This window comes from Haliaeetus leucocephalus, unplaced genomic scaffold, assembly GCF_000737465.1.
Source record: "Haliaeetus leucocephalus isolate CR32 unplaced genomic scaffold, Haliaeetus_leucocephalus-4.0 Scaffold373, whole genome shotgun sequence".
Classification (NCBI taxonomy): domain Eukaryota; kingdom Metazoa; phylum Chordata; class Aves; order Accipitriformes; family Accipitridae; genus Haliaeetus; species Haliaeetus leucocephalus.
This window is the reverse complement of record NW_010972809.1, coordinates 8,388,164-8,408,113: the sequence shown is the minus strand read 5'-3', so window position 1 is coordinate 8,408,113 and position 19,950 is coordinate 8,388,164. Positions and strand designations below refer to the sequence as shown.

At 39.3% G+C, this 19,950-nt stretch overlaps 2 protein-coding genes across 5 annotated transcripts in view; one reads left to right on the top strand and one right to left on the bottom strand.

Annotated features, from left to right (window-relative positions):
- BPHL (biphenyl hydrolase-like (serine hydrolase)) overlaps nt 1-17,808 on the top strand; it is an 18,615-nt gene extending 807 nt beyond the window's left edge. Inside the window, exons 2-7 of the mRNA XM_010573276.1 lie at nt 2,662-2,765; nt 5,341-5,507; nt 9,547-9,700; nt 12,033-12,164; nt 14,785-14,908; nt 17,392-17,808. Of these exons, the coding sequence (XP_010571578.1) occupies nt 2,662-2,765; nt 5,341-5,507; nt 9,547-9,700; nt 12,033-12,164; nt 14,785-14,908; nt 17,392-17,479 (769 nt within the window). The 3' untranslated portion in view covers nt 17,480-17,808. The remainder of the gene's footprint in view (nt 1-2,661; nt 2,766-5,340; nt 5,508-9,546; nt 9,701-12,032; nt 12,165-14,784; nt 14,909-17,391) is intronic.
- Nucleotides 17,500-19,950, bottom strand: part of LOC104835337 (tubulin beta-1 chain) — a 17,248-nt gene continuing 14,797 nt past the window's right edge. The window contains exons 2-5 of one of the 4 annotated variants that reach the window (XM_010573280.1): nt 19,636-19,744; nt 19,254-19,364; nt 17,945-19,039; nt 17,500-17,577 (exon numbers count right to left, since the gene is read on the bottom strand). In XM_010573280.1, the coding sequence (XP_010571582.1) occupies nt 17,979-19,039; nt 19,254-19,364; nt 19,636-19,744 (1,281 nt within the window). In that variant the 3' untranslated portion in view covers nt 17,500-17,577; nt 17,945-17,978. Of the gene's footprint in view, nt 17,578-17,767; nt 19,040-19,253; nt 19,365-19,635; nt 19,745-19,950 lie in introns of those variants that run through there. The other 3 variants (XM_010573281.1, XM_010573278.1, XM_010573279.1) reach the window with 3 other exon arrangements.

Sequence of the window (19,950 nt, the reverse complement as noted above, 5' to 3'; positions counted from 1 at the left end):
AAAAAACCCCCCCCCCCCCCCCCCCCCCCCCCGCACAGATAAAGACTAGGTTGTATTGTAACACAGCTGGAACAGAAAGGTAGTTCCCAGGTTAAGCTGCACTCCCACAGAGTATGAGGTGAAGTGTGCCCTCCAGCAAGGCACGGTACAAGACCTGCCTACTCTGCATCTGTACTGTCTTGGTAAACATAGGCAGTATGTATCCAGTGCTTCTCAAAGAGCTATAAAACTTAACATTACTAACTCAGTTACAAACTAGTGGGGGTTTTTGTTTTAACATCGTTTCTGATTGTGCCAACCAATGGAAAATGCAGTCTTTATGAAAACTTGACAGAAGTGAAGTCATCATGCTGACAAGCATGCTGAAGTGATTTCAGACTCACAGAAACTTGGTGTGAGGAAGACCAAATCTGCCTTATGTGTAGGCAGGTCCAGTACAGTTTCTCAGCACATTAAAAAACCCAACTCCTTTGTTCATAGTCCAGAAAGTATTGAAAATACTTTCTTTGTGAAACTCCTGGATTCCATTGGACTTTACACTGAGGCACAATCCAAGAATAGAAAAGCATCACAAACTTAGCAAAATTCTCAAGCCCCTAATGTTAATAATTAATCCTAAAAAATGTGGAACTGTGTAAAAAAATCTAGCATCTGAATCAGGAAAGCAGAATATACAACCCTTGTCTATTAAAAGTACATGTTGGTAACCTTTTTTAAAAAAAGTTACAAGATGGTGATTATTTCTATTTTGTTAGGAACTAGAAATGTTTTTGGCAATTTATTAATCAGAAGCAAAAAACCCTCACAAATTTCTATTAAATTTAATAAGAGCAAGGTGCTCATTTGCTGTGGTGAGAACTATGATAAAATAACCTGTTGAAATGAATGACAAACCTAAAGATGGTATATCAAGAAAAAAAATAGAAATAATTTTCTTTTATAAATAGAAAAAAGCAAAAGTCAGATATTCAAAAAGGAGATAAGAAGGCCATCTGAATGCTACATTCAAAATTCAAGTTGCGAAGTATGTAGCCACATCAGGTGTGATATATAGACTTAAAGGAGGTTTAACATTACAGTCAAATTAATCACTTGAATCATGTTTGCATAACAATTCAGCAAAACTTGATGAAGTTATAATGACACAATGAGTTTCTTTTTTAATTGTATTCTTGCCGGAGATCTGCATTTGCACTCCAGTTCTCAGACTGGATCTGCACAGGTAGAAAGAGCTGATCCTATTCTGCACAGTCACAGGCACATATGCCATATTTAGGCATATGACATGATTGGTTATGTAGACTAAGATTTTATGTAAAATCCAAATGGCTTTGTGTTGAACAGGTTCTGTGGTTTAACTGCTGCCTGTGTATTGGGAACCTGAGTTTGCAAGCTATTATTCATTTTCATTTTCCTTAGGAGAAGGGTTTAAGTTTGTGGGATTTTATACCTTTAATCCACCATCTTAAACTCTATACGGGTGGGACTATGCTTACATGCTGTAAGTAGTTCAGAATTTATATGTTAAAATTGAATTTTTAATAAGTTGCACAGTGCATATCATGGAATAGAGATTATTGTTACATATAAGACTGGAGAACAGTATTTCTGTATGTGTGTGAAATTCACATTGATTGAATTCATAGGGCAAGAATATTTGATCTAGGTAAACTAAGAAGTGCAGAGAATGAGGCCATTAGGCAACCAAATGGCAATTTTTTTGTCGTATTATTATCTTTAAGTAAAATGAGATAGGTTGTTGAAAAGATGTCTTGCAACCATTAAGTCACAAATTTGCTTGGGAGAACAGATGTAATGGTTTATACTGTTAAGAAGTTACCTTCAATCTACGCTAGTTCTGCTTTCTCACTAGGTGTTTCTGTCTGGACATGGTATCTCAGATTACCTGTTTGCATTTACACATATGTCTTGCTTTGTACTGAAAGGTAATGTAGAGGTTTAAGGGTTGGGGTTGAGAGGTGGCCTATGCAGTTGGTTTCTATAAGACTTCTTTAGCGGATGGGGTTTTTTGATCATGTGGTATTTTCCAGTAAAGCATTATCTCTTGCTGAGATTACACTGACAGATATATTATTATCACATTCTTATTCTCCACCCTCATCTCAGTGCAAGGTGGTTTTCATTGTAGACCCTCTGGTTCGTGAGGAACCGTAACAATAGATTGTGGTTTCTTTGGCAGGTGGAGAGGCTCAGTTTAGTAATAACAAGGTGAACACCAGCCATTTCAAAAGTTATGCTGTGACAGAATGAGGTTTCTCCTCTCTAATGTGTTTCTTTCAACACGTTTCTGTAGCCATGTAAAGCTGCTTTTATATTCCCCTTGTTGCGTAGTCAAGACTTTTTTTTCTCCCCCTTAAGTAATTTAACTACATTCGTGAAACCTAAAGCTGTTATACGTACAAATCAGTCATATGTACAAATGCTACGTGGTGGTCAGAACTGAATACTTCTCTGCTCCTGACAAGTTTTTTATTTAGTCTTCTGTGCACCCGTGAAAGGCAAGTGACCCATTTAAATCTCACTGTATTGTTGTTAATATCTAGAAAAAGTAATGATTCTATATTCCTTGAATGACCATGTAGTAATGAGAATTAACTGTCTGAAAGTTTCCCTTTTTTTCTTCCCTTCCCCCATCTGTAGTACTTCAGTAACATCTGCCAAAATCCAAGTGAATGGAGTCCACCTGCATTATCAACAGACAGGAGAAGGAAGCCATGCAGTTCTTCTACTTCCTGGAATGCTAGGTGTGGAGATTTTGTCTTATCTTTGTAGAGCAACCACCTCTTTCACCATCCGGTCTCAAGCTAGAATGCACAAAACTATTTTGTAACATGTTCAACACCTGATTATGGAGCATTGCCATTTAAAAAATTGCTACACATACAACAGATAGGAAAAGGCAGAGCTATTGCAATGAATTAACAGTTTTTAAAGATTTCATTTATCTCACCAGGCACCTTTTATACAGTGTCTTGGCTTGTGTAACAGTCACTCGCACTTTTGGATTTAACTATGCAAAGGCGGTGTCCAGCACAGGTGGCAAATAGCTACACAAGGTGCAGAATAACAGGGCGGGTGGGAAATCAGGTCAGCTATATTTGTTACACAGACTGAATTATGCATTCCTTTTTAGAAACTAGATGCATTCCAATCGAATTAATAGACATAAGGCAGCACTTGCAGTTTATTATCATAGTGGAAAAGGCACAGTTGAGACTTGCTTTTTGCTTAAAAATGTATTTTCATGTTTTGGTTATTCAGGGCAATATCATTAAGATTCTCAATGGCTTTCTGACATGAACAACAGGTTCTGCTAGCTAAGTGGTATCTGTCCATTGAGACCACTGCTTTTGATAACAACCTTTTAAAATTAACACAGGCTTTTTTTCCTGGGTTCTTGCAGCTCTAAAGAGCCAATCAGACTTACCAGCAGTTCATGGCAGGCTGTCAGTAGGACCGTTACTGTGCTCAGAGCTGGGCTCATGCTTAACTGAATTGCTGGATCAAGATGCTAGAATGACAAGAACTGAAGAGCAGGAAACATTTGTTCTTCTTGGCAGCAACATTTTCAACTCTTCATGAAGTGGTTCTTTCTTTCAAAGACTCCTCAAGGGGAGGGTGGAAAAAAGTTAATGCTAGGGGCGCTTTAGTAGTCATATGTTTTAACCTCTTCATTTTAAACAGCTTTGGAAACTAGCAATCCTGTTGCCAATGCTAACTCTTTAAATAGAAATAATATATTTCTTCAGTTGTGAGTAATATTATCATTATTATTATTAGGTGTACATTGCTATTGTCCAGTTAGCATTATTACAAACAGTAAGTTAGGCTTAGTATCTTTACCGTTATTAAGCTTACGGTTTAATATTTTGGGGCAACATGTGGGGGTGAGCTTTACACTCTGACTGTCACATACTTCTTCCCTTTGTACTGATACTAAGTTTTCAATACTATTTTATACTACTTACTATATTAACAGAATAATAAGTGTGCTGTGGCAACAAGATAAGTGCTTTTAGGTCAACAGAATTAATTAGTCTCTATACTATTTGTAAACTATATTAAAAGTGATGTTTCTCTAACTAAAAAAATACTAAGAAAACACAGCATTCAGATATGCTTACAGTCTTGTGTATTTTTTAAGTTACAAAAAATATAGTATAATAAGCACGTGCATGATAGTGCAGAGGTTGATACAAAGCCTATTTAACAGTATGTGATTAATATTAATCAGGTTGCACTGGTATTTTTCAAACAACCTGATAGTTTATTTCTGACTAGCTATTAATTGGTGTTGCAAGAGAGAAGAGATCATGTCAGGCTGTAGTCAGCTCATCACAGCATGCTATATACAGCCTCTTTTATCATTTAGACCAGTTGATGGTATAGGAGGAGGTATCTGAGGACATATTTCAGAAAAAATCTTAAATGCCCTTAAATGGCCTTTTTAATATAATGATGGATAGCCAATTTTATATTTGGGTTACATCATTTGAATATATTAGATCTGAACAGGTTTTAATCAAGTAGCATGTGATACTGTTACCACATGACCATAATGCTAATAAGAAATAAATTGCAGTCTTACCTTCATGCTAGGTGTTCATAGATAGTTTAGTGCAATAGACTGGAATACTTCATTTTTTAATCCTTTGAAGGTCTGAGCCATCAATAAAGGAAACCATTCTGCATCCGATAAATGGCTGTATTTGGCTTATTTTGATAAAATATATATTAGAAAAATCAAAAGTTACAGTTTTATGCTTTTGTGTCACCATTGTCTCCTCAGGCAATGAAGTATTTAAAGCTCAGCTTTAAGCACCAATATCCTCATAGAAGTGTTTTATTGAATAAGAACCACTGTCTCGCACAGTGCTTTTCACCTACAAATTTGTAGCCAGAGCCAGTATATGCCTCCCCTTTCAGTTTCACCTGTGCTGTCCAGATAAACAGCAATGACCATGCTAGTGCTTTAAATCTGTTAAAGATAATTCCCTACCCAGGTACCTCAGTTTAAGATTCTGTATTAAAGCGTTTTTGTAGAGCACAGTTTTTTATAAGCTTACATACCTGCCAGAAATGGCTTGCTCTGAGTGTATTGCAGATAGTTCTAAAGATTTTTATTGTGCTACTTCCTGTCTGAGAGTTGCAATAGTTAGTTACAATGGTTAGTTATGATTAGAGATGAAGTGTACTTCAGCTGATGGATAATCTTTCTTTCAGAATTAAGATACAAGTTTCTGCGGGTTTCCATTTAGAGTATGTATACTGTGTATGTATTATGGTGGTTACTATAATTGAAAAATGATGATGTTTCAGGGAGTGGTCAAACTGATTTTGGACCACAGCTTAAGTCTATGAATAAGCAACTTTTCACAATTGTTGCTTGGGATCCTCGGGGATATGGACAGTCCATTCCTCCATCTCGAGACTTTCCTCCAGATTTCTTTGAGAGGGATGCAAAAGATGCTGTGGATCTTATGCAGGTAAATCTATTCTGAGATATTTATTATTTTATATATATATTTTAAAGCTGTTTTCCTTAAATTTTGAGAAGGAAGAAGAGTGCTGTTAAGCAGGTTGTTTCCAGCAAACAGCAAGTTATGCAAAAGAGCATACAAATGAAAGCTTAAAACTGACCAGATGCACTATTCTGGAAAATATTTTCTTCTTCCATCTCTTCTGCAATATACATAGAGGTTCAGCAGTTGGAATAAAAACATATGCTTTATAATTAATCCTAAGACCCTGCCCTAAGAGATTTGCAGCCAAGAACCATGTAAGTTTAGGTAAAGTGTATATAAAACACGAAGTCTATGCTAAGTGGTTTAACTGAAGGGATTAGAGTAGTGAAAGGCTCTTAGAAAATTTTCTGACTAATAGAATCTTGGCATTTTGCCTTGAGCAGCCCATTTCAAGAAACACTTGATTCTAAAAATTAACTTGAAGCTTTGCATTTTGCAGCATAATACTGAACTAATTTTTGTGGGAAATCGAAGGGTTCCTGTGATCATACCAGATCTTAATAACTAATACAGCTATTGTGACTATAAAGAATGTGACCTAAAGCTGTTATTACTTAAACCATCTTGCAGATTTTTTTATTTCAAATCTGTTTTTCTGTGTTCCTCTCCTATTCTGTCCTATAAGTGCTAACACTATTTTCTGGTTTAGTTTTAACTAATATTTTGGCTTCGTTATATTAAGCTATACAGTCTCTTTGGCCATGTTAAGAAAGTTGGCAGAACATTAAAATTCCAAAAATATGAGACAAGATTCAGACAGTCAATCCAACTGTATTTCTGTAATAAACAGTAACCTTGCAGAAATCCATCTGAAACTGGAAATGCAGCCTTCATGGAGTATTCTGCGTAGAGAAACAAAATAAGTCTGACAGCAGAATCAGAATTAAGACACGGTTTTGCCCTCTAACCATAAAAGCAATCTCTCTGCACCATAAATCACCAATTTCTTCTGCTATGCTAACAAAGAAAATAAAGATGCTGCCACAGATAGGTGACAAACTTTAAGTCTAAATGTTTGTAACCCCCTTTCCTGTCTCTGTTCAAATACTAATGAATGCAAAATAAAAAACAGACCTGTCCCCAAAGAGTATATAACCATGTAGCTTCCAGTCAAGCAGGACAGCAGCCTACCAATTTCTAAAGATGTCAAAACAAATGAGACATAACATCCTGGTTTTTTGAAGATGTTTATGGATATAAACATATAACAAGTTATTAAAATCTTTCCAAGCATGGGTAACTTGCTTCTATTTTAGCATAACATAAAAGATAGCACAAATCCCAAGGAATCATCCCAACTAGGATTTCTAGAATAAAACAAAGTCGTAACTCCTGCAGAGGGCTTTGTAATGATGTATGGTTTACATACATCATCTGGCCTACAGTCAGCCAAAAAAACCATCCGTATAGGTGAGCCTTCAGAACCTTTATTCTAGGCTTCTTCAGATTCTGGTGTCTCTGCTGGAGCTGTGAGTGCTGCAAGGTTTCTGTGAAATAACAAAAGCTGAAATTCTGCAGAGTATTTAGCACCTTGATGCAGATGACATTGCTCTGTATCATCGTATGTGTTCTGTGAGGGAGTTTGCTTGAAATAAAAGGAGTGTAACGCAAATAAGTCCACTTTGCTGCACTCCTTCTCTATGTCTAATGCTAGCAAAGGCAAATAGCATTAAAACAATCATTATGGAAATAATTAGTGTTGATATTTAAGAGGTTCTTCCTCTTCAGAGCTACTGTCCTAGCAAAAGGATGAGCTTGGGCTTCTTCAAGTTTTAGTAGATCAAATGCCACCCTTACTTGTGATACACTCCCTGTGATCCAATTAAAGTACACAGTGCAGAGTGCTGTTGTATTGCAACTCACTGTTCGAAGTTACTTCTGTCACAGCATTACGTAATCATTTGATAGCATTTCACATAGGCCTGGATGGAGGAGGTGATTTCAAAAGACATTTATTTCATTTACAGGGTAAAGCCAGCACAAAATCACCCACAGAATTGAGCTGTGCAACCAGCTCTCAGGTTATTGCCAATGTTAGGTAGAGGCCTGTACTGTAAGTAGTTCAAGATTAAAGCAAGCAAACACACATATAATTTCCAACATATCTGTTACATCACATTGGTTTTTGGAAGGCTGCAAAGGATAGATTAAATTCCTTCTGCTGGAAAGGCATCCTGAGACAACCCGAAGAATGCATCAAGATAATGGCTAGTAAACAAGAGGAATACTAGAGGCAAACAGATCTCAGTTGAAGCACTGGCAAATAACCTGGCATGAAGAACAAAAATTTTAATCAGCTATTCCACCCATCAGCCGACTTTGAGATCCGTTATTTGCTATTGGCAGTAGGAGAACAGCAGCAACAGCAACAGCAAAAACTTAAGCTTTACAAGCACTGCTGCCAATTCCTGAAACTTGCCAAGTAACATCAGTAACCCTTCAGTAGCACGATACTGAAAGTTGGTCACAGATAACTACTTTTTCAGCAGGCCAGGGCCAACTTGTGATCAGCTGCTAAAATTCAAGGATCTCTTTTCTTGCTGTCAGGTCTTACTTTACATGTCCTTTTCTTTCCCCTACCTTATTTCTTTTCTGTTCAGTAATCATAGCTTAGCAGAGTGAAATCTAATACTGAGCAACACTACGGTAAGCCTAATACCAAGGAAGAAGCCAAAACCAGAAAAGCCTTATAGTGACAGAAGTTTGCTAGGCATCAAGCTGACCGATAAAGTTATGCCTCACTTGAGCATCCAGTTTACAAGCAGACTAGAAACTGCATTTTCTCTCTCTGTAGTTGTTTCCCTCATTGCCTGCATTTTTGCTTTCTTCTGTCCAAAGAAAGCACGCCTGGACTTCTAACAACAAAACACCAAGCACCAAAACACCTCATTCAACTAACTTGATCTTTTTCCTCCAAAAGTATAATATCTTCCTTAATCACATCTAAAAGGCTGTAATTTCTGGGAAAAAAACCAAACCAAACCAACCCCCCTTTGAAACCTTTATGTTTGTTTGCAAAAGATTTCACAAGTGGAGGCTTCTATACGGAACGCTGCAAATACTGCTTATCCATTGAATATCATCCCTGTACAACCTTCAGGTGCGTTTGCTGCTGAGTGCCTTTACCTTCCCCACCCTTTGCCCACTGAACATAATACATACAAAATCCTCTCTCCTGTCCCTGCCGGTACCCTGTACCATAGACTGTGGTATATGAGGAAACAAGAGTTTCAAATTCTAGTGGAAAGCATTGTACAAGTCAGAATAAATTAAGGTCTTGGTTGTCATATTTTTTTTCCCTGAGCTTTCCTTTTCGAGAAGGAGGAATTTCATTATTAGTGTTCTGAATTGCAATTCACCATGAAGTAACATTTAAAATGTACACTTAAAAGCTTCAGAAAATGTGAATTAAGCACTGAAATTTGATGCAATCCTGTAGCAAATACTTTAAGCATTTTTTGGTTGTTAGAGCGGATTATTATTTTTTTTTAGATCAGCTAGCATCAGTAAATTAGATCACTGGGTTCCATTTTTCAAGTCTTAAACATCTCTTTTTTCTTAAGTTCATCCTGGTATTGGATTACCTACCATCCCACGCTGTGATAGTCTTTACCAACACTATACCAAGAGAATCCACAGATTCTTGATATCATCAGGCTCTCTGAAAAGGTCTTTACTCTCCATTGTAAATAAACATTTCTTAATTCCAAGAGGGCTTTTTTAAATGCAGCAATAATCTAATATGGCTACTGCCTGTTTCATTAAATAGCTGTAGAAAATTGGAAGGGCAGGTACAATTTCTTGTTTTCTAAATATTTGACCTTTTCTTAAGTATTTTTACATATAGCAGGAAAATTATATTTTCTAATTATGAAAGCTAACCATAGTTCAACTATGTAGTGTTGTGTCTAAATCTGTACTGTTAGTCTTCAAGAAATATTTCATATTTGCTTGTAAAACCAGCTGATGATTTGCATATAACTTTCTTGTACAAATCAAGGCACTGAAATTTAAGAAGTTCTCTTTGCTGGGGTGGAGTGATGGTGGAATTACAGCACTCATCGCAGCCGCAAAATATCCAACTCTTATCCACAAGTTGGTTGTCTGGGGAGCAAATGCCAGCGTTACTCAGGAGGATGTGAGAATTTATAATGGTATGTACAAACTGAATATCATATCCTAACTTCTTGACCTAAGGATCTTAGTCATGTAACAGCTAAGTGGAAACAGAGTTGAGGACACAACAAACCTAAAGGAAAAGGACACAAAATTCACCAAGTTGCTAAGTAGAAGGATAGATTAAAGTCATAGTGAGAAGCTCCCTAACAATTATTCCGAGGGTAATATAATGGAATTTTTAAAAAGTCCTTACGAACAGCTGACGAAAAGCGTAAGTTATAATAGCTTATCAGTAGTTTTCAGAAAGTAAAATTTTTGTTGCTGTAACAAGTTCCTAAAAATAAATTGCAAATACTACTACTGATCCCAGGCTTGATTTCCTTTCTCACATCCTGTGCAACCTTTAGACAAGGTCCACAGAAAAATCACTGGGCTAGCATGTAACAAATTTTATCTTTAGGGCCCTTATAATACATAGGCAGTAAGAAAACAAGCTCATAACTTACCATTTGTGTTCAGGAAGCAAATGAATCATTCAAGTAAATGTCCCAGGATGCCTTTCTAATTTGCTTTCCTTAAAGTTAATTGCTGTGGTTACAAAACCTTTGCAAAGTAAAGAAATGTGGGATTTCTGTTCCTTATTCCGCTCACATGAAATAGAATCTGGCCATTTGTCACTGAAAGGAAAATAGCAAAAACTGCTGTTGAACTCATAAAGAGACCTTATTTCCTCTTGATTTAAAAGAGTTAACCATACAGGCTCTCAGCAAACGTAACCCAGTATAGCTTCATTTAAGTGATTGGAGTTTGATTTATACCAGCTATGAAATCTGTCTCTCTTCAGCTAAATAACAAGTGTATGTACTGCACATGTGTACTTACCTCACCTATACTAAAGCACTTTCATTGGTGGTGGTAGTAGTAGTATATTTTTTAGTTCAGTAAGCAAAATGTTTTTTACGTCTGTGAAAGTGCTGCTTTATTTCTTTACATGTTTTTATATGTATGAAGTTTTTATTATATAATTATGAAATGCATGTCAGTTAATATCAGCCAACAGGCTAAAATGTAAAAAAAAAAAAAAAAAGAAAAAAAAAAAAAAAAAAGTTACTTTAAACAGAGCACCTACAGGAATGCCAACCTTTGGCCTCTTCATGGACTAGTGATTTCAACATCTCTCTCTGGGTGATGGAGCTCAGAGAGGAGCAGTGCAAGCCGCCTACAACTGGTTCATCAGTGAATCTCAGCTGCAGTAGAGGGTTTGGTAAGAGAGAAAGGTGTTTATTGGGTATCTATACCCTTTCAACATTGGCTTCACCTCCCCCCCTTTTTCAATTAAGGCCAGCCACAAGGATAAAACAGTAGATTCTATAAGGGAAACAGCTGTTCAGTAACAGCTAGTCTGGGGTGAGCAAACTCATTTCCAATCAGATGCTGTTATAAAACACTTTCAGTCTCTGCTACCTTGTTCATTTGGCTGGACAAGTTCTGTTTGTTAATTAACACCTCACTCCTTTCTTCCCTTAATTCCCATTTGAAACCAATTAAAAGCTTTGCTAGTGGCATGTATTGCTGTTTGATGATTCAGTACTTTTCAGGTCTCTTTCAGGCTCTCTGCTATGCCAATATTGTTTTGCGCTTTATCAATACAAAGCTGTACAGCTGAAATATAGATTAGTGAAAGTCACCCTTGTGGATATCTGGTTTTTGAAAATTTTAGGGGAAGAAAAATAGTAAATCTGATAAATAAGTAACTAGAATGTCAGATTATTTGTACAGCTTTAGCCAGCCTGCCATGAGTCACAGTACTCTACTAAGTAGAGTCGCTTGTTTTTCTGTAAGACTATGGCAAATGTACCATGATGTCAGCCTGCTGGAATGCCTTAGTAAGAGCTTCCTTCCTCAGAATATTGGTAGGAACCACGGAAGAACTTCCATCCATGAGCCAAAGCAAAAGGCTGAAGGTTATAAAAAAAGACTTGCCAGCTCTGGCACACTGTTATAAAACAGTCCCCTTTTTATACACAAGGTACCTCCCTGAGCTCCTCTTCTGCAAGCCCTCCAAAAAGAAACATCAGAAGTTTTAGGACTGAGTCCTTTGATTATAATTTTTTTTCTGTTGTTCCTTGTGACCATAATAACAAGATGGTCTTCTGCAACTCAGAAAGACCCAGCAGAGATCGTAAAACTACCTTTATTATACCCTTTTGATACTATGAATTATTTAAAACTATTCAGTGCAGTTTAAAGATTGAAATACACATCCGTGGTCTGGTTTGAAAACTTACTCATATTAGGTGTTGATAGTACTGGGTTACATCTTGTTGCTAAAAAGGACTTAACGTGTTTCAATGTTACTTTACGTAGGCATCCGAGATGTCTCAAAATGGAGTGAAAAGGTCAAGAAACCACTGGAAGAGATGTATGGACATGACTACTTTGCAAAAACCTGTAAGGCTTGGGTAGATGGAATATGTCACTTTGCTGAAAAATCAGATGGTAAGGCTTTTACAATGTTAAACTGAAGCAATTATAGTAGCAGACAGTTCTGGATAAAAATCTTACAGTACTGCTAGCAGCCAGAAAAGAATGGACTCTGCATATGGCATTAAAAGCTGGGTCTGACTCACACTCATGAATAAAGCAATTACTTTGTAGATGGTTCACAGAACCAGCAAGGTACAGGAGGAAAACACATTTAGGGGAAGCATTAGCTGATGAGTCTCTCCTCTTGTTCCACCACAAAACTACATTATTAAATCATTGCTTTTGTGCAGACTGAACAGGAGGGATTCTGCTCAATCTTTTTTCTCCTCTCCTCTCTGTGTCAAAGGATTACCTCTTTGTGACATTGTTAAGATATCCCAAAAGTAAGGCATGTTCATTCCAGTTTCTGCAAACAGGAGCTGAAGCACTGTTTCAAACCTAGTAGCATATGAGTTAAAAAAGAAGGAAGTTCGGATTTTGAGAACTCGGAATTAACAAAACACATTAAAAACCCACTATTGACACAGCTTAGGTACTTAAAAATCCAGAAAGAATAGTTAAACTAGACAATATAATTATTAAATGTTTAGCTCTGAAGATTTCTGCAATTACTCTACACAGACTTTTGCAGCCAAGGATACCATGAATAATAATCTGCAGTTCTGTTTTAATTCAGAGGAAAATTGCTTTTAATTTGCCTAAAGCAGAAATACATAATACATAAAACAAGGAGCCTGTAATTCTCTTATACACATTTTCATGTAGCTCTCATAATGAAAGACAGGAGGTGACATACATTAACGGGCAGCAGGTACTACAAGGAGAACATTCCTTCATTTCATATTTTTTCCATAAAGTTTTGCACAGGATCAGCAACATGGTACTAGAATTTCTCCCAGTGGAATGATGTAACAAATTATGGGCTGATTTTATTTTACTCTTTCTAGAACACATTTCCTTGAAACTAGTTTATTCTTAAGTCCAAAGCCCAGGCTGGTGAAACTCTGTCTGTGACATCCTTTCACTGCCTGCACATGCCTCAGACACTATGAGATGGAGTGACTGTGAAAAAGACACCTGGAGACACGTAACAAGGAGCTGAATTACCTAGATGCTGTAACTGGGTCAGATATTGGGAGAAGCCTAATGTTTGCTAAAAAAGATGAGCAACCATCAGACTGCAGGTTTCTTCCAGGCATAGCTTGGGGAGGGTAACTTGGACTGCAGGCAGGCCTCCTTGGAATTAAAGTTAAGATGCACTGCACAAAAGGTGCAGATATGGCAAATACAAGAAAAGGGGTTAATAAAACCTGTCAGAGATAAAAGGAGGACAGCAAAGCCTTTGCTGGTCAAAACCTCAACTCAAGCGCTTTTTAAGAAATAGACTATTTGCCCTAAATGGGACAGCTTTTAGTGTGAAATGCCATAACAAGTGAACTTTTAGAAGGTGCCAATATTTAATGAAACTGAAGAAGTTGCATAAAGCTGCAAAATTCAAGATTCTTCTTGCTGTTCTGTGTTTTTGGAGTAAATATAATCTAGTGGTTATAGTGCAATACAGTTTTAGGACTGGAAACTAGGAAATAATAGCTTGACTGCCAGTTACATCCTTAGGTAAATAGTCTAAATTTACTTGTTACTTGTTCTGAAAAACAGTCAACATTTGTGCAGGTGCTTGAGGACTATGGGTGAAATGTTCTAAATGAAAATATTTAACCAGTAGGAATGTAAACTAAGACTATATAAATAACCAAACAATTGGAAAAAAGCTCTGTGAAACAGCATATAACTTTAGAGCTAAGGAAAGCATGCGTATATGAACATTAACTGTATAGCTGTTGGTAGCTGCAAGGAGTCAACAACATAGGACAAAGTTATCTCAAAGATAAATGAAACATAAAACTCATCAAGTATGTTTTGCCCAAAGCTCCTTTTGCAAGAGCATGGGTAGGTAGGCAAAGAGTTTGAAAACTGGGTTACTAAGGGATGAGGAAAAAAGGGGGAAAAAAATTGTGGGGTGTTTAAGGAAAAGCATTAAAATTCCTTCTAGTGAGATTAAAGACTAGTAAGCATAAAATTATTCTTGAGGTTCTGTAAGATGAATGGGCAGGGAGAGTAACCTTTGAATAGTTTTAGTACAATTTGTATTAAATGGTTGTTCGTTGCAGACAGCGAAGGGTCTGGAAGGTGGAACTGGCATGAGTACAACCTAAGTTACTTGTTGGTAAAAGTAGCAAAGCTTGTAACCTGACAATTGATGTACCAAAATGTAGCATTAACATGAAGGCCATAAGACTCTAAGGCTGAAAAGAACAAAGCCAGGAAATAGATGTATGTATTTGCTTTGAACAGTCAAAGGGAGCCTGGGGGAAATGTGGGACAGAAGTATTTCATTCACTCTAGCCATTTGTGCTAGTATCCATTAATGAAGCAAATTTTGGTGAAGTAACATTCTGGAGAAAGAAATGTTAGTTATAGTCCTGATTACATAGTTCTGTAGATAAATTGCATGCTATCCAAAAGGAGAGGCAATAGCTAGAACCCAGTGGAGTTCATAGTCCTTTACAGAAGCTGTTATAGTGTTTCATACTATTTTAAAACAAAGTGTGACCTTCATTTATTTTCTCCCTAGGTAATATCTGTCAACAGTTGCTGCCAGATATTAAATGTCCCACATTTATAATTCATGGTGAGAAAGACCCTTTGGTTCCACAAGCTCATGCAGAATACATTCATAAGCACATCAAAGGCTCTCGGTAAGTTATATGATGGAGTATTTATAAACCATTGTTGAAGAAATGAAGCAGTTCAAACCCACAGTGTAAAAAGAAAAAAAAGCACTTAGACAAGTTGTCTCTGCCACAGAGCTATTATTCTAAACTTCCCTAGCAAATTACAGTCCAAACAGTGTAGATGGACCTTTCTTGTGATATAAAAAATATAATATTTTAATAAGCTTCTTCCTGAAGTCCTCCAAGAGAAACCAAGTAAGATCCTTTTCCTCTTTCCTAATATTTATCAAAACAAGGAAATTTCTTCTCTGTTTCTGTTATGGTCACTGCATTCCTTTTACTGCAAGAGACCTCATTTCTGTCCCATTCAGCAGAGCAGTGAACTTAGATGCTATGAACGAAGAGAGGTTCCCAGTTATTAGAGAGAAGCACAGGATACTGATGTTTGCTCTGCCTTGTTGAGGTGAACAACAACCTCAAAGATTTTGTTTTTTGAACTGTCCCATGAATTTTCAGTGTTTTTAAGAAAAGCAGAATGAGAAAAAAATATGTACCACTATACTCAGAGATACTACTTTATAAACAAGAAAAACCTCAAGGCACCATCTGCTTCATTTGAAAATTCCAGAAATGCTTCCTATAAAAAGCTGCAATTTCACCAGCTGAATTTTCTTCATAGACTTGCACACAAATTCAAGAGTTCTATTACTACTTAATAACAGACTGTGATAATTAACGCTGGAGAAAAGAATTAGAACAAACCCCATTTTTATGAATGCAGGGTGTAGGGAACTGTTTCATTGGTGTCATCTCTGTGAAAAATTGAGTGCTATATTTATCTCAAAGTCAGCCCCACTGTTCATAGAAATGCATTATGCCACAGGAAAGATGAGAATAAGAGACCTTCCTAACAATCACATTCAGGTGTTTTATCCCAAGTCTGCTAGTTAGTTACTCCCACATGCCCTGCTTGGAACACCTATCATCCTGTTAGGTTCCACTAAGCTCTGAAGTGCTCTAGATGCAGACTAAGGCAAGTCATCACAAAAACTAGACAAGGATCTAATAGCTTCTCTTTAGAGACAAGCCAAAGAGAAAACACTGTTAGAAGTTGCTATCCAATAAAATATAAAATTATTTTTTTCCATGTCTCCATGCTGAAGCGCTCCCTTATATGTGTACTTATCAGAAAAGAAATCAGACTAATGGTGTTCTCAGAAATTAATACTTAGGTATGTGGTCCCCTTCTTCCCTTGCTGCACTGGAGATTATGTGTTCCATTGTGAAGCAGAAGGAAATCCTTAAGCTTAGCATATTTTCAGTAACACTTGCTTCTACTATGAGCTTTTCTTGCTTTGATTTTTACCTAGTAAGGTAGAAAAAGCTTTTGCTGATTGTAGTGCAGACACATTGCTTGTTTCTCTCATGGTAGAAGTGTGCCATCATTCTATATTTGCATGGTATGGCTAGAGTTAGGTAGCATTACAGTGACTTAACAGCAGTAGCTAATAGCATACACAGTGCTATAGGTTTGTGCATCTGTGTGCTGCTGGTCTTTGAAGAAACAGACTTAATGAAATTCAGACAGAACTGCTAGAAGAGCTGGGTATGTTCACACAGTATTGCTCTTTCCCCCCCCCCCAAGACAAAACAGCACTTGTCACCACCAAAAGAAGATCCCCCTTGCTGTAGTGGCACTTGGATGACATGAAGGCAACACAGCAAAGTAACAGTCAAGATGGCTTTAGCGCTGTTGAAACTGCTTAGCATGTGGTAGGGTAAAATAATTTAAAGAATTTGCCACCCCCATATAAAGAAAAGTGTTAGAAGTACATACCTGATGTGTGTGTGTTTGCAGATAGAAAGCAATGGCCAGTAGCACTTTAGGCTTGTCACACATCAGTATTACAAAGATTTAACCCTCTTCACAGATACTACTTCTAAGCTTTTATTATAGCTGAAGAAGTCCTGACTTCTGTTTTTACTTTAATGGATGAATGAACAAACAGTGTTAGCTTTGGATTGTCTTTTTACAGAAATATTAGATGAAGTTCAAACACTAATGAGTTCGGTTGGTGACATGAAATCTATATTTCTGTAGTGATCTCTTCAATTTGTTCACTGCCCAGCACAACCACTGTTCTCTGAAAGAGGCAGAGAGCTCAGGTACTTCACATACCTTCCAAAGATGCATCCTGCTTATACAAGTTTTAGAATCTCATCTTCTTGGCAGACCACCAGAAAGGTTCCTAGAAACTGGGTCTAGGACACAAAAAAAATTGTTTTAAGCTTAGTTTATCCTCCCCAAAGTCAGGCAAGTATTATGCTTGTTGCTTCAATTATTGCTGTGGTTGACATTCTGAACCACATACATAGGGACAGTACTTAAAAGTTACTTCAGTTCTGTACTTCAGTAACCAAGAGCAAGGAAAAGGCAATAAATATTTTAATTACATATGCTTGCAGAATAAAATGTATATTCAGTGTTTGATTATTTCTCTTTTAAGGTTGCTTCTAATGCCAGAAGGGAAGCATAATCTACACCTGCGTTTTGCAGAGGACTTCAACAGACAAGTGGAAGATTTCCTACACTGACTTAAACTGTAAAACAAGTTAGAGGTGTTTGTCCTTGTCTTGTTTATGAATTTCAGTTGGCTGTCCATTTTCATTCAATTTACAGGTAGGTTTGCATCCTGCAAGAAAAAACATGAAAGATATGCATGAGAAGCATACATTTTGAGAATATGTAAGCCTCAGTGGATCAGAGCGCACCACTGCACTGCAAGATTTCTGACATGTCCTTAAACTTACTTCTTGCCACGTAAGCCAAATAGCTGTTCTTTGTCCAAGAGGGGTATTAAGAAAGACAGAAAACATGATCTAGAATACATGCCTTTATGTGCTCTTAACATTAAAGGACTAAACATTGTCATAACTGGGATTCAGAACTGTTACATTGAGAAATCTGTCAAAGTTACAAGTGCTGAGAGGGTAACTGGGTACACAGTTTCAAGAGAACATGCTTCACCACCACTATCAGAAGTCATTCAGTACACATGCCTGCTTTACAGAAGTTCCTTTGATACCAGGGGACTTAAGCCTCATCCTCCTCTCCTTCCTCTTCAAATTCCCCCTGCTCATCAGCAGTGGCGTCCTGGTATTGCTGGTATTCGGACACCAGGTCATTCATGTTGCTCTCAGCCTCCGTGAACTCCATTTCATCCATGCCCTCGCCGGTGTACCAGTGCAAGAAAGCCTTGCGCCGGAACATGGCCGTGAACTGCTCCGAGATCCTCTTGAAGAGCTCCTGAATAGCCGTGCTGTTGCCGATGAAGGTGGCGGACATCTTGAGGCCGCGCGGGGGGATGTCGCAGACGGCCGTCTTCACGTTGTTGGGGATCCACTCCACAAAGTAGCTGCTGTTCTTGTTCTGCACGTTGAGCATCTGCTCGTCCACCTCCTTCATGGACATGCGGCCCCGGAAGATGGCGGCCACCGTCAGGTAGCGGCCGTGGCGGGGGTCGCAGGCGGCCATCATGTTCTTGGAGTCGAACATCTGCTGCGTCAGCTCGGGCACCGTCAGGGCTCGGTACTGCTGGCTGCCACGGCTGGTGAGAGGGGCGAAGCCCGGCATGAAGAAGTGCAGCCGGGGGAAAGGCACCATGTTGACCGCCAGCTTGCGCAGGTCGGCGTTCAGCTGGCCGGGGAAGCGAAGGCAGGTGGTCACGCCGCTCATGGTGGCCGACACCAGGTGGTTGAGGTCCCCGTACGTGGGAGTGGTCAGCTTCAGGGTGCGGAAGCAAATGTCATACAGGGCCTCGTTGTCAATGCAGTAGGTCTCGTCCGTGTTCTCCACCAGCTGGTGCACAGAGAGGGTGGCATTGTAGGGCTCCACCACCGTGTCCGACACCTTGGGGGAGGGCATGACGCTGAAGGTGTTCATGATGCGGTCGGGGTACTCCTCCCGGATCTTGCTGATGAGGAGGGTGCCCATCCCAGAGCCCGTGCCGCCGCCCAGCGAGTGGGTCAACTGGAAGCCCTGGAGGCAGTCGCAGCTCTCCGACTCCTTCCTCACCACGTCCAGGACGGAGTCCACCAGCTCAGCGCCTTCCGTGTAGTGCCCCTTGGCCCAGTTGTTGCCAGCCCCGCTCTGACCTGGAGGGCAGACCAGAAGCAAGGTGCCGCGTTAACGCCCTTGGGAGGAACAGAGACGACGCCTCCTCTCCTGCCCTGCGGGCTTCCCCCCTCACTTCCACCCCCACGGGGCTATCGGGATTCAGGACCCCCAGGGTCCCTCCCCTGCTCGCTCCGAGCCTTTTCCGTGCGGGGAGCTCCCACTTTGGGTCTCCTCCATCCCACGCTCACTCACCAAAGACAAAGTTGTCGGGCCGGAAGATCTGTCCAAAGGGGCCGGAGCGCACGGAGTCCATCGTGCCGGGCTCCAGGTCCACCAGGATGGCACGGGGGACATACTTGTTACCTGTGGGAGGAACCAGCGCCAGTGTCACAGCCCCGCAGCTGGCAGCCAGCGTCACAGGAGCCCTGCCATGCTCCCTTCCGCCTCCCTGCATTTCACTGGGGAGACATGCTGTCTCGATCAAGACTACTGTGTTATCAGAGCCATTCTGAGAACAAAGCTCTTAGGAGTCACTTGCAGATGACAGCTCTTGTTCAGGGATTTTTCCAGCCTCAATGAGCTGACATGTCTGCCCCATTTATTTAAGGGCATCTGAGGAAACAGACATACTTACCAGCAGCTTCATTGTAGTAGACGTTGATCCTCTCCAGCTGCAGGTCGCTGTCCCCATGGTAGCTGCCAGTGGGATCAATGCCATGCTCATCACTGATGACCTCCCAGAACTAGAAGAAATTATTGGAAGACAGCAATTATTAACCACAGCTGTCCAGTGCCAATCACAGACAGCAGTGCAGTCGGTGCATGCCATGTCCCTGACCACTCCCTTGCATGGCAGAGCAGCTGCCCGGGAGGAAGGTGAGTCAGTGCAGAGAGGCTTCCCTGGCCACAGCAGCTGAATTAGGGGAGGGCAGAAAGGCAGCTGGGGGGC